Source organism: Caretta caretta, chromosome 3 (assembly GCF_965140235.1).
Source record: "Caretta caretta isolate rCarCar2 chromosome 3, rCarCar1.hap1, whole genome shotgun sequence".
NCBI lineage: Eukaryota > Metazoa > Chordata > Testudines > Cheloniidae > Caretta > Caretta caretta.
Genome location: NC_134208.1, coordinates 83,627,882 through 83,649,339, shown reverse-complemented (window position 1 = coordinate 83,649,339; position 21,458 = coordinate 83,627,882). Strand labels below are relative to the sequence as shown.

At 40.0% G+C, this 21,458-nt stretch overlaps 1 protein-coding gene across 3 annotated transcripts in view; it reads right to left on the bottom strand.

Moving 5' to 3' along the window:
• AFG1L (AFG1 like ATPase) overlaps nt 1-21,458 on the bottom strand; it is a 135,545-nt gene that overhangs the window by 60,486 nt on the left and 53,601 nt on the right. For all 3 annotated transcript variants that reach the window (XM_075126624.1, XM_048844860.2, XM_075126625.1), the window contains 3 exons: nt 16,506-16,636; nt 6,853-6,952; nt 4,625-4,683 (listed from right to left, as the gene is read on the bottom strand). In XM_075126624.1, the coding sequence (XP_074982725.1) occupies nt 4,625-4,683; nt 6,853-6,952; nt 16,506-16,636 (290 nt within the window). The remainder of the gene's footprint in view (nt 1-4,624; nt 4,684-6,852; nt 6,953-16,505; nt 16,637-21,458) is intronic.

Sequence of the window (21,458 nt, the reverse complement as noted above, 5' to 3'; positions counted from 1 at the left end):
AAGACTGTCGTTTCTTGTTGTTGAGCTTTTCTGAAGCCATCTTTCGGTTTGCTCAGAGAATCTGGTTTTACACTAAACTCTAAAAGCATCAAGATTTGGTTTGAACGTGATCTCCAGTGGTAGAAAACCAAGCCCTTTTATAATGAATACTCTACCTTGCAGAGTTTCAGCCATGGCATCCTTGTACAACGCAGCTACAGCTGAGAGTTGCCATTAACTCTGTATTCTATGAAATAGCTAAGTCTTAACCTACTGACAGCTTTAGAAAATTGAACCTGGATTTCAGAATGGATCCAGAATTGGACAGGGAGCCAAGTGCACTCCATGAAGAACTGCCACAGTGTGATCTCATTGGTCAATCCCACTTGGGAAGCAGGCTCCCGTAAATTGAACTAACTGGAGCTTGTATATGGCCTTTGTAATCAAGCCCAGATATTATTTATTATTTTTATTGCAGTAGCTCCCGAAGACCCAAATCAGGATTAGGGCCCTATTGTGCTAGGTGCTGTATGAACACAATGGAAAATACAAGCCCTGATGAGTTTACAATATAAAAAGGCAAGATAGACAAGCATATAAATAAAATACCAAAGGTATAAATCTTGTGAATTACTTAAAAAAAAAAAATCTTTCCCCGACCCACCTCTGCTTCCCTTGTTCCCCGAGCTTGGGGCCCAGCCAATCTGCATCACTAGTGTTGAACTGATATGCCTTCTTGCTCACCCTACAAAAACTGATTCAGGAATGAAAAAACATAGGCATTGCAATTATACAACTTGGAGACAATGAAAGAAAGGATGAATGTGGGTTAAGTCTGTATCTGAAAATAAAGGGTAATTTGCTGATGAGCCAAAGATGGGAAAAGATATTTCTGGCCACTACTACTATCAGTGTGTCTAGGAGCAGCAGTGTCTAATGCATTGCAACTCCTAAATCGTACACCACATTGACAACTCGGAGGCAGATACTCTCAAAGGGTGAGAAGCTAGTTCCTTCCAATTAGTCAAAGTGGTTTCTCCGTCCCACCAATCTCAAGTCCATCTTGAGCATATTGAGGTTTAAAGCAGGCAGTTTGACATTGACACTATTTCGAGAGAAGCAGCTCTTTTCAGAAATATACCATTTTCATCCCACTAAAGAGCACTCCCTAAAACCTGGTATAGGAAATTAAAGCCTCTTCTGCTGAGTCATTCTGGATTCAGGTGCTGAAACCTACATTATGATTCAGGCTAATTACTACTGAGTTATGGTGGCAAGTGAGTCCAATTAGCTCCAAGCAGGATATGTGAGACTGGGAGACGCTCTGTGTGTGTAAAGGGAATTGAGAACAGAAGAGATCCCAGAGAGAACTCCTAGATGCAGTTAGGACTGATAATTTATGTTTTATTATTTTTTAATTATCCATAAAGCCAAACCCTAGGGAGGGGCTGAGGATGAACTAACTCATGGTCTGTGGACTCTGTTGAGGATAGGGTCAGGATGAAGACCATTCGTAAGCAACCAATTTAATATTTTCCTCCTGAAGTTAGATTGTCATGGAAAATTTCAAGGAACACCTTCAGTTTAATTTGTGTGTGTGTTTTTTAAAAGCTTAAATAGCATAATTGTGAACATGAACAGGAAATGGTGGTTATAATGAGACAATGTAGATGAATACAATGATATAGTTCACATACAAGCATCATGCTTTTGGGAGGAATAAATTGTCATGGTAAAACCCTATGGCAGACAAAAAATTAGTTTATGTCCACACCTTCTGAACTGCATTCCACCACTTAAGACAATTTTTGTGTCTTATTTTTAAATTTATTCAATTTTAAAAAATGACTGTCCTGCTCCCACAAGTGCCGTATTAAAAATATGAGTTTTGAAGGTCGTTCTTTACTTTATATACAATGCTACCGTTGTTCAGTGTTTGTTATCGAGGACAGAATCCCGTTGCCTGATAAGCCTCCTATGATTTGCTTTAAAAATTTTAAGGGGGATCCAAATTATTTACAAGTACTGTAACATTTACTAAACTAATATTAAAGATGGATTTAATTACAGAAGTATTTAAAAACAAAGTAACATGAAACATACAAAGAACACAGAATAGCGAAAACACAAAGATTACCCTAATAACTAATCTCAGGAGGGAGAAGGTATCTCTTAATATTCCATATGTAAGGTCCTGCCTAAAATCTTGAGATAACTTTAACAGTCAGGATAGTGATCTGGTTTAAAGGCATGTAGTCATTCAATTTTTTGATAGCAAAAGAGGATAAACGACAAATAAAGGGTTTGGCAAGATAGAGATTCCATAAACCCAGCAATTACAGCAATATGTGTGTGTGTGTGTGTGTGTGTGTATGTGTATATACACACACACTCCCAGTAAGGAATGAAAGAAGGTCAAGGAGAAAAGACTGATTAATGGCAAAATGAAGGAAAGGTTCCAGTGATGCAGGCTGAACACAGTGTTGCCGCTCAGGAAATTAATATAGTTACAATTACTCCTAAGAATTAGGGCCCTGCATGTTCTAGGAGCACAGAATTTGCTGCAGAATATACCTCTGGCTGCAGAATTGTGTTGGAGAATCTCAGGCCTGGTCCACACATAAAAATTAGATTGACCTAGATATATCGCTCAGGGCTGTAAAAAATTTCACACTCTGAGCACTGTAGTTAGGTCAACCTAACCCCCAGTATAGGTGTGGCTAGGTCGACAGAAGAAGAATTCTTCCATCGACCTAGCTACCGCCTCTCAGAGAGGTGGATTACCTACACTGATGGAAAAACCCCTTCTGTAGATGTAGGAAGCCTCTACACTATGGTGCTATAGCGGCATAAGTTGCAGTGCTGTAGCTATGCTGCAGCAGCAGCTGCAGTGTAGACGTGGCCCATGCTTTAATTTTTAATTGAGTTTATAACTTTTATGGTTATGAAGAAAACCTTTCAACATTGCCTTCTTGACAGCATGAAACAGTATGAGACATGTGAACTGCCACATTCATCTCAATGAGATGTTAATTTTGAAGCCTGATAAGTTTAAATGTCAACACTGAATGGGATTTTCAAAGGGGCCTAACACAATTATGGGTCCTACTGCCATTAAGCTTTAATGGGAATTGAGTGTCTAACTCCCTTAAGCCTCATTGAAAAATCCCAGCCACTATTAACTATTTCACTGCTGATCACTTTAGCAGAAATATCCAATTAATATATTCATCCCACAATCCCAAACTGCTTCCCATTGATCCGTAGATATCAAAACCTCCAGCTTCCCTTCCCTCAATTTCTACAATACAGTTACCTTTTGTGAATTAAAAAAAATCTGTGCCATACCAAAACCTGAAAGTGTCGATACTGCATACATTCATTTTATTTATTATCAAAACAAACCAACCCCAGTGGTTACTCAACTGACTGCATTATTCATATTTAACTCAATGAAAACCTCCATTTTGAATTTAAATGAAGGTGCTGCAGAATTTCCAGTTTGTCATACCAGAGTATGCAGATGTCAAGGAGCTTCCTACAGAATTTAAGTTCCCCTTGCCATGTAGTACTGGAGTCTTGACCATCCCCACTTAGAAAGCTACTTACATAGGAGAAAATATATTTAAACGTAAGATGGACTTGAATGTTGAAAAAGTGAGGGACAGTCGAATTCCAGAGAAACTCCAGAGAAACAATTATTTTTCTGAGTGAGAAACAATGAGACCCAGCAATTAAAGTGGTGGTGTAGCAGAATGGTTCCCAAACTGTGCTCCATGGCACATTTGCTGGTGGCCTGCAGAGAGCTGGATGATCACATGGTGCTAATTCTTATATTGTTTGTATAGGTGTCCATGGACATCACAGTAAAGGAAAGCTTGGAAATAAGGGGTTGAATCCAGCCACATGCTAGCCACAAGCAAAATAAAAATGTCCACGAGCAGGGAGGAAAGAATGAAGCAGATTGGTAGTAGGTTCCTCTTCTCCCCTCATCAGCTGGATTAAGTCACAAGGAAAGCATATTGGGGGGTGAGGGGGGGAAGGAAGGGGACAAGGCAAGAAAGAAGCATGTGCATGGGAGCAGAAATGAGAGATGAAATGAAAAGCAAAAGTAGACAATGTGATAACTTGAAAAAATTACGTATTATACAACTGAAAATATAGGAGTACCAGTAACTATTCCTTTACTTAGTGTAGTTTTTCAGTTGCAAAGCCTACATTGATGGAGTGCTTACATTTTAAGATAACATCTTTATAGAAAATGCCATTGGCTTGGGAAAAGTATGCTAGCATGATAAATCTAAAACGTCAAAAAATATTGCAGCAACATTTGTTATAACAATTATAGAAATATTAGTCTCAACTTGCACATACACAGCTGTAATAAAATTCTGTCCAAACAAATATTTTCTACTATGTTACTTATAGAAGCTAACATTTTGCCCTGTTACATGTTCAGCTTTTCCATTAAATACAGATATTAATGTTACAGATGAAAAGTTGTTCCCCCCCATTACAATTTGCTTCAACGCCATAATAAATAAAGCATTTTTCCTGAAGTAAGATTGAAGTAATCCTGTACAAACCCTTGATTATCAATATGACAGGCAAAGAAAGAAAGCATTCAACAAGTGACTTTCCTTACCTTCAGCACAGCGATGAATGGTACAAAGTTTGCTCTCTGAAGCCCATTTTTATAGAGGTCTGAAAGAGAAAACTGGTACTAGTTTTGCTACTTAGCCTTGCCCCTTAATAATAATGCCAGCTTGTCTTTAAATCTGGCAAATAAAGCTCTATGCTGTTAGACGGATAAAGGAATGAAAGGGAATTGAAATTGATTTCTATTCTTTTGCTGCATGAAATTCATTACATTCTTAATAAGGGGGAAAAAAACAAAACAAAACAGAACAGCCCAAGAAAATCTCAAAAGGGATTCAGTGAAATTAGATTTAAATCTCTACTGAGAACGAAGTGATTTTAGCAGAAGAGATACAAAACCTTTGTATTAAAATAAGCTCATAAAAGAATTGGAAACGTTATGTATCAATCAGTGCAACTATAAGGCCAAAATATACAAAAGGCTTAATCTTAATGATTTTTTTTTTTTGTAAAAAGATTTAAACTATGAAGAAATAATGTCAATTGCCAGAGTTGGTAATGTCTTTATTCTGTTGATTAAGGTTACTCCCTTCATCTTCTAGTAATTCCCATCACATATACCATTTTTTTCAAGGCAAGAAAATACAATTTGCTTTGTAGGCAAACAATAAAATATTACAGATAAATACATTACCTCTGAAAAAAGGTTTAATTTATTAAAATATTTTATCATTAAATGCATATTTAACATTTATGAAATAAAGTGTAGATTAATAAATATAACTGGTAAAACAGAATTTTATATCTATAATAAAAAGGTCTCTTTTCTGGAAACTATGTAACTGTAGGGACAGGATGAATAGTTCCATTACAGCTTTATCATCATACAATAGTTATGATGTGCTACTTCACTTCATTAATACAAGTCTCCATCTGACTGCAAGGTCGTAACACTTGATAACTGGGCAGGTCAACAGAAGAATGTAGACACTCTGTTACAACTGCCTCTGACACAGACCATGTCAGATGATTATTATATAAGGATTAGATTTTTATTGCTAAATGTTGGTACATGTTGATTTCCCTATACACACAGGCAAGCCAACAAAAAAATAAATCTATAAACATTTAAATTTATAGATCGGCAAAGTAAGAAAAATGCTGTTTGAGAACGTATTAGAGTTTCATTTCAGAATATTTACTTTGTCTATTTTACATGCTGCTTCAATGCACCCCCAGCAGCAGGGGACATTGAAACTGCAGCAGCATCCAATGTGCCTCTCAAGGAGAAGGTGATTTGGGGATCTCATATTCCCCCCTCCAACAAAAAGTGATTGTTAAGTCTCCAACTTCTTGTTAACTGAGTCGATCCAGCCCCAAGCACCATCCCACCCTGGTGCCACCTATCCTGATGGCACATGGCGGACTGCGCATCCCAACTGTGTTGCCACTTTTGTTGGTCTTGTTTTGAACACTTGCTAAATTGACTGAGGATAACTCAGGCAGGGAGGGATGCCTACAAGCTCTGCAAGGGGCTGGGCAGGACAGAGAGCAGGAGGGCAGCTACCAGTGCTACCGCGGCTTCCTTATTTATACATGTGCTAGCACAATGAGAGCTAGTGTGAGTATGTTTTCAAAAACAGGGGAAATCACACCCCTGTAGACATAGGACTTGTCTATACCACTGATTAAGTTAACATAACTTACATCACTTACTCAGAGGTGTGGAAAAGTCACCTCTGTGAGCAACGTAAGTTACACTGACTTAAAGTGGTGTCTACACCATGCAATGTCAGCGGGAGATGCTCTCCCGGCGACGTAGCTGCAGCGGCACCGAGGTAGCACGGTAGTGTAGACAAGCCCACAGCCTAAGAATGGGGAGGGAAGAAACAGTTACTCATTCCCTCTCCCTTCTGCTGGCCAGGCTCTGCCTGTGTCCTTGAGCCCACCCAATCCTGAGGCAGTTTCTCAGCTTTTCTCCCCACTGTAGAGATAGGAAGGGTTACTAACATCACTTAAAGAAGCTGTGGAAGCAGAGAAAAAAAATATTTGGGAGGGGGGAGAGAGAGGAGGGGGATAGGACCCAGGATGAACCCTTTCTTCCATATATGAGAGAAAACTAGGAGGGGTCTGCATGGCATGGACAGAATACCACAGATTTTTAAAACTAGAGATTTTATCACCATTAAATTCGAATACATGTAAAGTGGCTTTTATAAGAAATGTGTTAGTTTCACTGTACTTTTATCATACTGGTAGCATGTTTGTGTTTACCTTCAGGTGGCCTATTGGATGTTGCCACAACGACAACCCCGTTTTGGAACAGATTTTCAAAAAGCTGTTTCAGAATCATGGCATCAGCAATGTCAGTGACCTGTGGAAGACAACACAGTTGTTTTTCTTGCTTTCAACTTCTGCCATAATAGATCTGCAAATGGTTTCATAGTCAGAAAAAAAAATGGCTTGTTAGTAAAATCCTGGAGAAGGATTCTAATTATTGCTTGGGGAGGGGAAGGGGGAAATAAAGGAGATAATTAATAAGCAGGGAACGCATGGCAATCTTTTAAAACTTGCCTGCTCTTTATTACAGAACCCCATCATTTCTTTACCAATTGCTAAATGAGTCCATGTTAACTTCTATTATAAAACTACAGGTGGGAGACACAGAAAACAGACCTACACATTTCAAAGAGGCCTAATTAATTAGAACCAACATGAAAAACAGAAGATAAAGAAAGAAAATACACACCAGCTGTTTTACATTTCTATTACCTTTCTAGTAAAGGTTGGTAGAGGTGACTTTAAATGGTCATGGGACTTCAGAAATAAGGACAAGTAGCCAACTATACATAATCAGCTGCTGTAGAAAATAGAATGATATGACATAGATACTATTGTGTGATTGTTGCACAAAACAATTCAACAGATGGCCCATCACAAAAATAAGCAATTTCATTGTTCTTTTTAAGTGCCTTCTATTACTGTCCATGAATAATCAAAAGGCACTGCAGTCACTTCCAGCACAGTCAGCCTCTTCTAACCTTCAGACAAAACATTCACTTAAAAACATGAAAAAAATTGGGCGCTACAATTAATAGTGAAAAAAATTAACAAGCAGGAAAATGAAAATTCTTAGGGAAACTATTTACTAAGGCTAATTTTAACTAACCTTAGGGTATCTAGAAACTGATACTATAGACTTGCAGCATACATAATGTTATATGTCAGAATGGAGAAAAATGTAATAAACTTTTCTGAACAGAAGAAAAATTAGATATGACAGTATAATATATGGGTTACAGAATCTCACAGGCTAATAAAAAAAAATCAATGTACCCAATAACGAAACCATCTTAACTACTGTTATCTATTTCAGAGTGGTAGCCATGTTAGTCTGTAACAGCAAAAAACAACGAGGAGTCCTATGGCACCTTAGGGACTAACACATTTATTTGGGCATACGTTTTCATGGGCTAGAACCCACTTCATCAGATGCATGGAGTGGAAAATACAGTAGCAGATATAAATACACAGCACATGAAAGGATGGGAGTTGCCTTACCAAGTGGCAGGTCAGTCTAACGGGACAATTCGATTAATGTTTTCCTCATACTTTCCCTCCCATTGTTCATTACATCAACTTGTTATACTTTGTCTTAATTTAGGCCCTGATCCCACAAGGGGGGTCTCTGCGCATCTGGATTGTAGGTCTGGAGCTGCGGGCTCCAATCCTGCAATAGATAACACATGGGTAGACTGCTATACCCACATAAAGCCATGCTTTTCACAGGCCAAACAGTCCATCTATGTGTTATCAGTTAAAGGATTGGAGCCTTAGGCCTAGGGTATGCCTACACTTAAAATGCTCCTGTTGGCACAGGTAATCTACCTCCCTGAGAGGCAGTAGCTAGGGACATGTCTTCACGTAAAATGCACAGCTGTACCGCTGGTGTAGCGCTTCAGTGAAGGCACTACCTACATTGACGGGAGGGCTTCTCCTGCTGGCGTAAGTATTCCACCTCCCTGAGAAGCGATAGCTAGGTCGACGGGAGAATTCTCCCATTGACCTAGTGCTGTCTATACCAGAGCTTAGGTCAGGGTAGCTACATCTCTCAGAGGTGTTGATTTTTAAATTCCCAGTGCAGACCAGGCCTTAGTCTACATTAGAAAATGTATAGCTATACTGGCAAACCCTCCTATTATACCAGCAAGAGTACTTTTGCTGATATAGCTCGTGCCGTTCCCCAAATAAAAGCACTTCTTTGCCAGTATAACTGTGCCTACAATAGGGGTTTTGCTGGTATCAATCATCATACAAAAAAAAAAAATCACACCTCTAACCAACTTTACTATACTGGCAAAAGTTGTGTGTGTATATCTGGCCTTAAACTTTTGGGGGTTTGAGGGTTAAGTAGTTGAAGCCACTGCAGCCTCCACTTAATCCACCAATTTGTGGGGAACCAAGGCAAAAAGGGGGAAAGGAGGAAAGAGTCAGGCTTTGTCTACACTAGCACTTTTGTTGGCAAAACTTTTGTTGGTCAGGGGTGTGAAAAAAACCACACTCTGACTGACATCAGTTTCACTGACAAAAATGCCGGTGTGGACCGCGCTGTGTTGGTGGGAGATGCTTTCACACCGACGTAGCTACCACCACTCGTTGGGGGTGGTTAAACTATACTGGCAGGAGAGCGCTCTCCCACCAGCATAGAACAGCTACACAGGAGACCTTTCAGCAGCGCAACTGCAGCGGTACAGCTGTGCCACCATAAGGTCCATAGTGTAGGCATAGCCTTAGACTCTGCTCCTGACAGCTAGTTTGGAGAAAATGGGGGAAAGCTTTATTAACAGAAGCAGTTTTCTCCTTCCCTGTGATCCATCCTTCAGCAACAATTCACTTAATTCTTGTGGGAGGACTAATATTTAGGTGTATTTTTTTTACATTTGCTTTTCTTCCTCAACAATAAGTTCAGTAACACACTCCATGGAGTGCATGCATCATCCAGCAACCCTCTGGTGTGTTCAGGACAGTTATTATACTTCTATCAAAGTATGCATGTATTGGCTGAGGAACACACAACCTGTTGAGTATAGCTGCTTACAGGTCAGCGACGTATGTTTTCCTGAAGGCTCTTCTGAATTATTAAAACTTCAGAAACTTCCAAAGCTGTCTTCAAAACTCAAGACATGTAAAGGAAAGTGGTGCTGACATTATTTAATTTGAAAGTTAAGATCCCTGTTATTTTTAGTTTCTACACACTCAAACAGAAGCTTCTTTTCAACTGCTTGAATGCCACTGTTATTTCTGATAAGAAATCAGAACATAATTTCAAATTTAAAAAGAATATGGACTTTTTTATTGTATCAGAAAAAAAATCTCAGGCATTGGATTTTTTAAAATTATGATACATATTATTTTACTACAAACTTGGTATTTTTTTTAATTACACACTTATGTGGCAGAATATACTTTTGCAGGAGCAGAGTCCATAATGGAGGATTGAAGAGAATTATAACATTTATGTACACTCCAGTGCAAATGTTTACAATGAAGTAAAAGAAAGCAATGAATAAAGGCCTGTTACTGAGTTATTATTTGATGTTACAGAATTTTAGTGTTTTTGCCTTACCAGAATAAATTAACTTTTGAAAGCTATATAATTAATAAAGCAAGAGTCATTTTGTGTACTGGGGTGCCAATTTATTTTCTTTTGATCTTGTACAGCTTTGGAAGGGAAAGATAATTTTACAGCGTAAGCAAGCAGAAGACAATAACTGAAGCGTTCTCATAGCTCAAGTTTTTTCTGTACCCAGCATTCATTACAACCAGGAACAAAAGAGAAGGCTACAAATTACCAATAAGGGGAGTCTGCTAATGGAGAGAATGGAGAAATTTCATTAGCATTTAAGAGAAAAGATTTTTATGACCTAGTGCTGCTTTCCATTATGACTCACTTAAGTAAAAAAGAAAAAAAATCCAATAGTTAATTTACATGTGTAAGTGCTTGAGACTCAGTCATCCACTGATTGGTACTGCTCCATATAATGAATGACAAACATAAGCATGTATTATCAGTAATTAGTATTAGCACAAAAATAAGAGCCTAGTTTTTTATTAGAGGCTTTTAATAGCTTTGCTGGCTTGTAAAAACTGTCTAAACTGTAGTTCTTTTTTAAACCCAAGTGATACTGAATAGTATTTAAATACTATCTCTGCGCGATCATTCTGCTTACCAAAAAGTAGGGATTCTATTTTCATTACCATTGCTATCTACCACAGGTAATACAAAATTAGAAGCCTAATTACTTTTGTATAGAGTTATTTCAGCACTCGACAAAATAAAATAAAACCCAGATTTTATAACCACCCGTTAGGATACTGAAAAGCACCAATTATAATTACAAATGGCATGCATCTCAGGATTTTACATTTAGGGCCATCTATTAAAGGAGTATATTATTTATGTGGAAGCAAAAAAGATGGGTTGTTTTATTTATCATAAGCACTAATGACAAAAGATTGGGAAGAATACTATTTATTAATCTGTGCACAAGCAGCTCATATTAAGACTGATCAAGCTTTCAGAAACATCTAGTTCATAAGGCATGCTCAGAGGCTTAACTTAGGCATTCGTATAATGGCACCCATACAGTACTTGCAACATGTACTATTACATCTCCACTTTAAGATACCTGAATTCTTTCAATAAGAACTTTAAGAAATAATAAGCAGAATAAGTCAATAGATCCTGAACTAGTTTTCTAAGTCACTTAGTCAATACATTATTTTAATTCTGTATTTCTCTGGTTGTTTCTCACCCCCACTCCTACAGGCTCTAAATGATTTACTCCAGAGTCACTATGATGTGGCTTCAGCCAGGTGTTAAATGGAACTCAGCAACGCTGTTGTCTTTAACAATTCTCTGAAAAGTGGGCATCTTCATTGCTTTCTGCTGTCAGTGTCACAGAATCTCATCTCCTCTATACCACAAAGAACCACATCTTTACTTTTTCTCCTATATGCAAAAGGTATCGAAAGGAAACCTTCAATATTTCAAGTAAATCTCAACAACTACTTCTGTCCATTTCCACAATGCATGATCCTGGGTTCTGCTGTAGGAATAACGACTTGCTTCCACTGTCATTGTCTTTTCTAAAGTAAAAGGATTTTTCAGCTGTCATTGTGGACAGCAATTTTGTCTGTATGTCACAGTTAATATTTGTTCTGCCTCTTTTGTTTTTCTTCCAGTTGTATTTGTAAATCTAGTATTTGCTTAAATTTGAGTGAATCAAGTCTTGTGTGAAGACTGCCAATTAGCATCTTTGCTGGGGAAACCAACTAGGGAAATGAAGGATAACATGTGTCTTTCTTTAAGAGTTTGTTCCCCCCATTTGAACAGCTCTTCCAGTCATCACATCACTTTGTGACTATTTCGTCAGGAAGATGACATATTCAGAAAGAGAGGCCTTAGCAAATTTCTGAAAATTGGGACTCACTGTCAGTAATTCAAACCTATACAGTAGCACATGGCTTACATATTCTATGACTTGCTACAAATGATCAGCAATCTACTGTCTGTTTGATCATTTTGAAATCCCTGAATTCAGAGTAGTACCAAATTAATAAATACATTTCTAAAATTGGCATAAGTATTCAAATACTAAATTTGTTGTTTCCCTCCCAGCCACACCTTGGAGATAGAAAAAGGAAAGCGTTATTTTATTCAGTAAAATGATGGTAGTACTTCTACCTTGACAAAATGGTGATGAGGCAATCAACTTGAAAAAAAAAATTCCAGAAGGATCCAAGCCTACCTTTGAAATGTGGAACGAAAACAGAAAACTCCTCAGTACTGGAGTAACCAAGCAGTGGGTATCCATATGGGAAAAGAGTTATTTATACCAGTATATCCAATACTGGAATTAGCAAAGAGGTTCCTTTACCAACTGTTTAAAATGTACATCTCTGGCATATCATGTTTACTCAAAAACTTCTCATTGCTTAGTAGTATAAATACAACATGGCATGTAGTTGGATTATGTATCAGTTTCTGCAGAGCTCTGTTTTGTGATACTATTCATACTCACTGGATGAAGTAAATATAAAATTACCAGCAAACAACTAGGTTAAGAATCAGAAATAGTACTTCATTCAAAGCCAAGAGTTAAAACACATGGAAGAGGAAAAACGTGAGTAAGCCTGGTACAAGTGGTTTCTTTTACCAAAGGAACACAGGGAAAAGCAAGCAAGCATGCAGTACAAAAACTAAAGCAAACTCTGAGGAAGCGTAATGTGGTGGTGAAATCCTTGTGCCTGACAAGGAGTGTAGAAATGCACTGGCAGTGTTTTCTAGATGGAAGGAGGAGATTGGGAATAACATATAATCAATAAGACAAATGAACTCTTCTCCCATCTGGCAACATGATTTTTAGCTTCTCTTCTGCCTGTGAAATAACTTTAAAACACAACCAGTCTTTTGCAAGAGAGGAAAAATGGCACATTTTCACTAACCTAAAATTTTACTTATCTATTACAAAGTGTGCTTGTATTTGCACAAGCCAACTAATCAGCCATCATGTATTTTTTGACACTTTTGCATCAATGGTGGCGCACACACACACACACACACCTCCGCCTCCCCACAAGTCTTTGTATTTACAATACCTACACACACAAAAAAATTTTGACATGAGGATCTTCCTCAAAACTTTACAAAAGCCAGGCAATTCATAGCTAAAGTTGAAACTTTTTCTTGATTTCACCCTGCTGTCCTTAAGTATTGCCTGAGTTGCCACCTCCACTCATAAATGAGCAAACAAAGTTAGAAGCAAAACAAAATCCCAAACCAAAGACTGAATATCTCAGGCTTGCAGAAGCTGAAGGATTTTATACTACTGTACGGGCAACAAAGCCATTATTTGAGAGTCTTCTGAGAAAGTTCAATCAGATTAGGGAAACAGTATTCTACCCAAGTTGCCTTATTATTATACTTGAGGATTTTTTAAAAAACACCACCACAACAAACACACGAAGGTCTGCCACCTGGTCAGTTCATAAATTTGCAGAATTGACCACACCACACCTTTAAGAGAGAGAGAGAGTGTGTGTGTGTGTGTGTGTCTGTCAGGGGGGTATTGTCCAACTTGCTGGGGAAGAGGGAATAGCTCTTTACGGCCAAGAGTGGGAGCAAGGATCAGAAGCTGCTGCAAAAGGGGGAGTGGGTCAGCGTGGTGACACTGACTCATCCCCAGGGACCAGAAGAGCTGGGAAGTTCAAAAGGGGCAAGTCTGGCAGGAGAAGCCCCTTTTCCCCGGACCAGGTGGAGCAGCACCCACCCTGCCTCCCCTTGAGGGGGCAAAATAACAGGTTTGCTCAGGACCTGCTGTGGGCTTCGTGCTAGCTGCTCCTTTCTAGGGGGGCTGGGAAGGAATTTTTCCCTCACCACCAGATTGGCATAGATGGAGCGGGGTTTTTTTCACCTTCCACACAGTGGGTTCAGGAAGGGCTTTGTTATCATGAGTAGGGAAGGGAGTTAGGCTATGATGTCACAACTCATTATACAAGTGTGGGGCAGAAGTCTATGCAGGTGCTTCACAGGGAAGGGATAGAGCGACCAGATGAATAGCTTGGTAAAGGACTCAAACACAGAGACGACCTGTGCCTGCCCATTGGGGGGGGAGGGGGGTGGCGTGGATGACAGAATGAGGGTAGCCAGCTTCAGCAGTGTTACTGAGCATGCTCAGTACAAGCCAAGCAGCAAATCTGGGGGTGCACATGACCTCAAATGCTCGCCCACATCACCACAGTTTAAAAAGGAGCAGAATGCCGGGGGGGGAGCTCCTATGACTGGTACAGCAGGGAGCCAACCCCCTTACTTATAGCCAACCTTAACCCTCGTTCAAGAGGGGGATGGTAAGGTCCCAGCAAAGGGTTTGCTGCGGGACCAGGATGGAAAAAGAAAGGGTCTGGTGGAAGCCCATCAGGTAGATATTGAATGAACATGGAATTACCTGCGCTGTACATTTTTATCTACTGAGTAGTCCCAGACATCTAATAATAAAGTTGCAACGTGATTAAAACCATATCAAGTGTCTCTTGTCCTTCTTTCAGTATAGCCAGACAACAAGTTTTGACACAAAAGCCAAAACAAAACACAGTAGTCTCACTCCATGTCTCAAAGACATATCATAACATCTAGTTATTTGTAAATATTCAACTACAGTATATAACTAGCATACTAACTCATATAGTTAAAACAATATTTGACAAAATATCAAACAAAGGTTATTCTGTGATACAGAATCCTTTATCACAGTTGTTCACTTACTCATTAATTTGCATAATTCAATAATGTGCATTTCATCCTCAGTCACTAGGACAAAAAACAAGTTCTAATAAGAGACCAGCGCTGGCTTTTACCTATCAAAAGATATGCAAGAAATTTTCTTAAATAGAATTTTTTTATTATTAACAAACATTCCTATGAATGACACTGCACCACAGGAATGTCCTTGTCCATTCTGCAGCCATACAGTTTACTAAAGAATTCACTGTTGCTGCAAAATTATACTCTAGAACAGAAGATTTAATTTTTTTTTTAAATTAACTTTATAGCACTAATGGCTGTAAAAAAGCATTCCAATATGAACTGACTATAAACTGATGGAAATAAACAATTGTTCTCAGCGTCCACCGAAGGTAGGACAAGAAGTAATAGGATTAATCTGCAGCAAGGGAGATTTAGGTTAGATATTTGAAAACATTTTCTAACTGTAGTTATGCTCTGGAATAGGCTTCCAAGGGAGGTTGTGGAATCCCCATCACTGGAGGCTTTTAAGAACATTCTGGAGAAACATCTGTAAGGCATGGTCTAGGCCTATTTGGTCCTGCCTCAGCATGGGGGGCTGGACTTGATGAGCTCTTGAGGTCCCTTTCAGCTCTACATTTCTACAGCTCTATGATGAAGTGTTGTCTTCTCAGGTCGGTAGATTGCCTGAAACAATGGCTGAAAGGTGTAAGCTTCTCCATTCATCTCAACAGGATATATTAACTTTAAAAACTTAATGACAATTTAAATGTCAACACGGATAACTACTTAATTGCTGATCATTTTAGCAGTAATACCCAGCAAACGTCTTTATCCCAGACTGTCTCCCACAACTTCTCAGAAGCCAACAAGCCCCAATCATCTCAAGCTACCACAACCTCCAGCTTCCCTGTGGACAATTTCTATAATGCAGTTGGTGTGTTTTCAATATAAATTTGTGAGGCACAATTAAAATTAAGAATTTAGGGGTAGTACAGAATAAACTGAATTAATCAAGGTAAGTTAAATAAAGAATATTTTATCAATTTATTATTCATTTTCTTATTTAATTCAATAAAAGCTTCCATTTTAAAATTTATCTGACATGGCCACAGATTGATAGCCCAGTGCACAAAGTCTTCAGGACATTGCCACAGAATTTAGGTTTAATTTGATATATTGTTCCCATGTCCTTGATCTCAATGAGTCAAATTATTATTTTGTTATTTCAATTTCAGGAATGCCGGGGGGGCAAACATGGACCAGTGTACCACTGTGCTAGACACTGTACAAACTCCTTATAAAAAGAAAGTCTCTTCCCCAAAGTGCTCATAAGAATCTCATCAAATTCTATTTGTCCTCTACAGTGAGCTTTAATGATGTTGATTAGAGCAGATAACTGAAAGTGACTCAAAGTAGACTGAAGCAGTCAACTTCCACAGTATTTTCTTCACAGTCTTGGAAACTCTTTCTATTTCTGAACTTTTATCTTCTACAGTTCACCATGGGCTAGTAACTTGAATACTATACTAACAACAAAGGGTATTATATTTAAGGTAAAAGATCAAACAATACTTTAAATGTTTTATTGAAGCCAGGAAACTCTCTCTAATTAATTACTTACTTGAAATTCATCAAAACACAAGAGACAGGCCCCCTCACTTATTTCCTCAGCTATAGGGGCTATTGGATCATATGACTTGGCCATTAGTCCTGGCTTCCTTTTAGGCAAGCTCTGTTTAAGACGATGTATTCCTGTAGTGAATAAAACAGAAAAAGAAACAGTGGAAGTGCTGCATTTAACTCTGTGGAACATATAAAGCAATAATACACACATATGTAGTTTAGATACAGAAATACAAAAATCACATGCATTATGATTTTAAAAGGCACACTCGGTAATTTTTCAACCCTTTAAAGCAAACTGCTAAAGCCTCACAGAGTCAGCAATCTGTGTTTTCTTGTTTACAAATAAAGTAAAGTATTGTACTGTAGCCCCACGGATGCCTTCTGTTACATACTTTTTTAAAATGGTGCATCTATCCTACCATTGTTTCAAAAAACTTTGATATTGTAATTGGTACTCTATCATTTTGTCTTGCTTCAAATTTATGACCTTGATTCAGTTGCATTTCTTCAAAATTATACCCACTCTCTCCTAGTCTATGCTCTAATAATCAGAACCCTTAAAGCATTTAGAAGTCAGCTGCAAAACACTGCACATTCCATTTCCCTAAAGTATGTTTACAACCTGTAGTCAAACTCTGAAATAGCAGGGAAAAAATCAACTCAGAGAAACCAATCCCTATGGTTTTAAAAAAAGGAAAACTGACTAAGATGCAAAGATGGTACAAAACAAGTATTACAGTAAAAAAATGTACGATAAGGTGTTAGAGATTGTACTCTATGTATGTATTTAAGATAAAGTGAACATTAGGAAAAGAAAGGCCCTGTGATGGGAGGTTAGCTTTATTACTAGTAGACATAAAGGAACACACAGATAACAAGAGATATTGTCACTCTGGCCCACCTACAAGGGGTGCAAGTGGGGCAATTGCCCAAGGGCCCGGGCCCTTTTAAATCACGTGGGCGGGCTGCACGGCTCCTAGGCACACACGACTGCTCCAGGCCCCGCGCTTTGCGCGACTGGCCAGTTCGTCAGTCCTGGAAGTGACAGGCAGTCCCAGAAGTGACAGATTCGTCACTTCTGCCCCAGGCCCAGCCCTGGGGCCCGTAATTGCTGTCAGCGGGCCTGTTGTCACTGCAGAATGTATCCATTAGATTTCCAGAATATGGATCACCACCAAGTGCAAAATTGGTCATGTATCACAGAAAGCAATTGCTGTCTTGGAGTAGGTGAAGCATAGGGTCCCAAAGAAGGCAGATCTTAATATTTTATAAATGAAGAGGTTAAGTTTTAAGAAACAGTTTAGGGAAACTCTCATTGGAAAAGAGGAGACTAAATAAACTGGGTTAAAAAAAATTACTAACCGTTTGTAATTGTTGTTCTTCGAGATGCGTTGCTTATGTCCAGTCCATTGTAGGTGTGTGTGCTCGCCACATGCACTGGTGCCTGAAGTTTGTTCCTCAGTGGTATCCATAGGGGACTGGCTCTGGTGCCCTCTGGAGTAGCACACATATGCGCTGGTAAAAGGGGCTCCGCTGGCCATCTCCCTCCCTCAGTTCCTCCTTGCCAGAACTCCGACAGAGGGGAAGGAGGGTGGGTCATGGAATGGACATGACCAACAAACTTGAAGAACAACAGTTACAAAAGGTTAGTAACCGTTTTTTCTTCGAGTGCTTGCTCATGTCCATTCCATTGTAGGTGACTCCCAAGCAGTACCTCTGGAGGTAGGCAGGAATTCATAGATGTGTCGATTGCAACACAGCTCTGCCAAATCTAGCGTCATCTCTGGCCTGCTGGGTAATGGCATAATGCGTGGTGAACGTTTGCACTGAAGATCACGTCGCAGCCCTGTAGATGTCCTGGATAGGGACTTGTGCCAGGAAGGCAGCTGGCGCCTGAGCCTAGTAGAGTAAGCCTTCACTATCAGTGGAGGCACAGCCTGCACCAACTTGTAACAAGTGAGGATGCAGTTTGAAATCCTCTGAGAGGACACCGGAAGGCCCTTCATCCTGTCAGCTCTTGCAATAAAGAGCTGAGCCGATCTGCGGAAGGGCTTGGTGTGCTCCAAGAAGAAAGCTAGGGCACACCTGACAACTAGAGTGTGCAGGTGTCTCTCCTCGTTGGTTGCGTGCATCTTTGGATAGAACACTGGGAGGAAGATATCCTGGTTGACATGGAAGTGCGACACCATCTTCAGCAGGAAGGCTGGATGGGGCTGCAGCTGAACCTTGTCCTTGTAGAACACCATATACGGGGCCTCCGAAGTGAGGGCGTTAATCTCGGAGACTCACCTCACCGAAGTAATGGCTACAAGGAATGAGACCTTCCATGACAGGTGCGAGAGACAGCTAGAGGCTCAAAAGGAGGACCGGTAAGCCTGGAAAGGACTAGAAATCCCAATGGGAAACCGGATCCCAGAACGGAGGAAACAGCCTCTAGAGGCCTTTGAGGAACCTGACAGTCATCTTATGTGAGAATACTGATCGTCCCTGGACGTGCAGATGAAAGGCTGATATGGCCGCCAAGTGCACATTGATTGATGAAAAGGCAAGGCCTTGGCACGTTAAATGCAGGAGGTAGTCAGGATGGATTGTAAAGAGGCAGTAACAGGGTAGATATTTCACTCTGAAGCCGAGCAGGAGAAGCGCTTCCACTTTGAAAGGTAAGTAGCTCTAGTAGAGGACTTTCTGCTTTCCAGAAGAACCTGCTGGACCTGACTGGAGCAGGCCAGCTCCTCGGGGCTCGGTCATGCAACATCCACTCTGTGAGGTGGAGAGAGGTGAAGTTCAGGTGCAGCAGTGATCCTGAGAAAGTGGGTCCGGACATACGGGAAGAGTCCACGGTGCTGCCGCTGCCAAGTCCATGAGACTGCCAAACCAATGCTGGTAACGCCAGGCCAGGGCAATCATAATGACTCGCGCCTTGTCCCTCTTGATCTTGGAAAGGACCCTGCTGATCAGTGGGATTGGCGGAAAGGCATACATGAGACCTCTAACCACGACAGACGGAAGGCATCTGACAGTGAACCGCTGTCGAGGCCTTGTAACGAGCAGAATTGATGCCATTTTCTGTTCTGTCTGGTGACAAACAGGTCCATTTGGGGAGCTCCCCACCTTTGGAAGAGCATCTGGCAACCTCCGAGTAGAGGGACCACTTGTGGTGAGAGAAGAAGGACCTGCTGAGGCGATCTGCCAGCATGTTCCGTATGCCGGGGAGGTGCAAGGCTTCCAGGTGGATAGCATACTGGATGCATAAGTGGCTCAGAGCTTCTTGACACAGGACAGATGATGTGATGAAAGATTTTGCCTCTGTTGCCTAAAAAGCCTTATATCACTTTAAATTGAAGGTTTACAGAAAAACCTCAGAAGAGGTTTAAATTTCGGAAAAATTATAACTTGTTTAATTGGATATAAAAAGGGTGGTGATAGCGTCAGGACCCTTTGGGATGCTTAGAGTAGTGATTAGTTTTAAGAATAAGGTTTTAATTAAATAGAAATTAATAGTAGTTTACATTTAGAAAATCCAGAAATGGTGGCTATAGGATGATGTACTGTGGTGAAAGACTCCATAGGAACACATAGAGGGCCCATAAAACTGATTAGGGATGATGCAATCAGGAGACAGTATCAGCCTCCTATGGGGAATGACTCAGCAAAACCCCATTGAAAGGAGCTACCTATCAAGGTTGGAGCTAAGAAAAGTTGGAAGCTGATTGGCTGAGCTTGGGAGAACAAATAGTGTACAAGACCGACAGCCGACAGACTAAACCCTATAAGTGGGTCTGGGGTCCTGGAAGAGAGAAGACACCTGCAAGGAAGAAGATGCTTGCACAGAAGAAGCCACCTGAGAAACAATATCAATGGCAGCAGAAGAAACTAGGCAGCTTTGGGTGGAGGCTTGTTAGGCTTTGGGGTTCCACCTAAGAAGCAGCAGCAACCACAGAATTCTAAGGTCGCCACGGCAATGGCTTTCTTAGCAGCAGGAAGCAGACAGCAGAAGCAGACAGCGCTTATTGACGGAGCAGAAAGACCAATAGATGAATCAGAGGGAATCTGATTGGAAGAATGTAAGTTATCAAGGAGTGTATGGATTTTGCCTCCCAATAAAGCTGGATGTCTGTGGTCTGAGAGAGATCTTCCCCTACCCATTCAATAACTGCCTGATCAGCACTTATTGGATGTTAGTGTAACTAGTTAAGTATTAAATATATGTTTAATTGATATATATTATATGCTTAATTGTTATATTGTTATAAGATACAGAGTATTAAGTGAATGATTATATTGCTCTATTATCTGTTATAGTGATATTGAAAGTGTTATTGTAGTGTTGCGTCTTTATTTGCCACGCCGTTTCACTCCTGCAACTGTAACCTTTATCATATTTGTTCCTACAATACTTTATATCCATCTCTAATCTTTTACTGTGATCACTCATTCTAAATAAATATTATTTTGTTTTCAAAGATTTACTGCTTACCTGTCTATTCTTGATCAGAGGGCTGTATCTGTGTCCTTTCAAGGGAAAGCAAGCTAGCTGCAGCTTTCCCTGGCAATTCCTTTAGGGCAGGCCACAACCTTGGTTACCGATTTAAATAGTTAATAAGAAAAGGTTTTAAATTAAAAGCATTATTTTAGAGCACATCATTAGTTTAATATAATTGAATTCAAATCTTCCGGTAACCAAGACCGGGCTCCCCCTTGTCTGTTGATGTAGAACATGGAGGCAGTGTTGTCTGTCAGTACCTGCACCACTCAGATAGACGGGGAAGGAACACCTTGCACGCCACGCAAATGGTCCTGAGCTCTCCGAAGTTTACGTGAAGTGACAGCTCCTCCCGCGACCATAGTCCTTGAGTTTTGAGGGAACCGAGGTATGCTCCCCAGCTGAGGTCAGATGCATCTGACACCAGGGACACTGTGGGCCGTGGAGCCACAAACAGAACCCCTT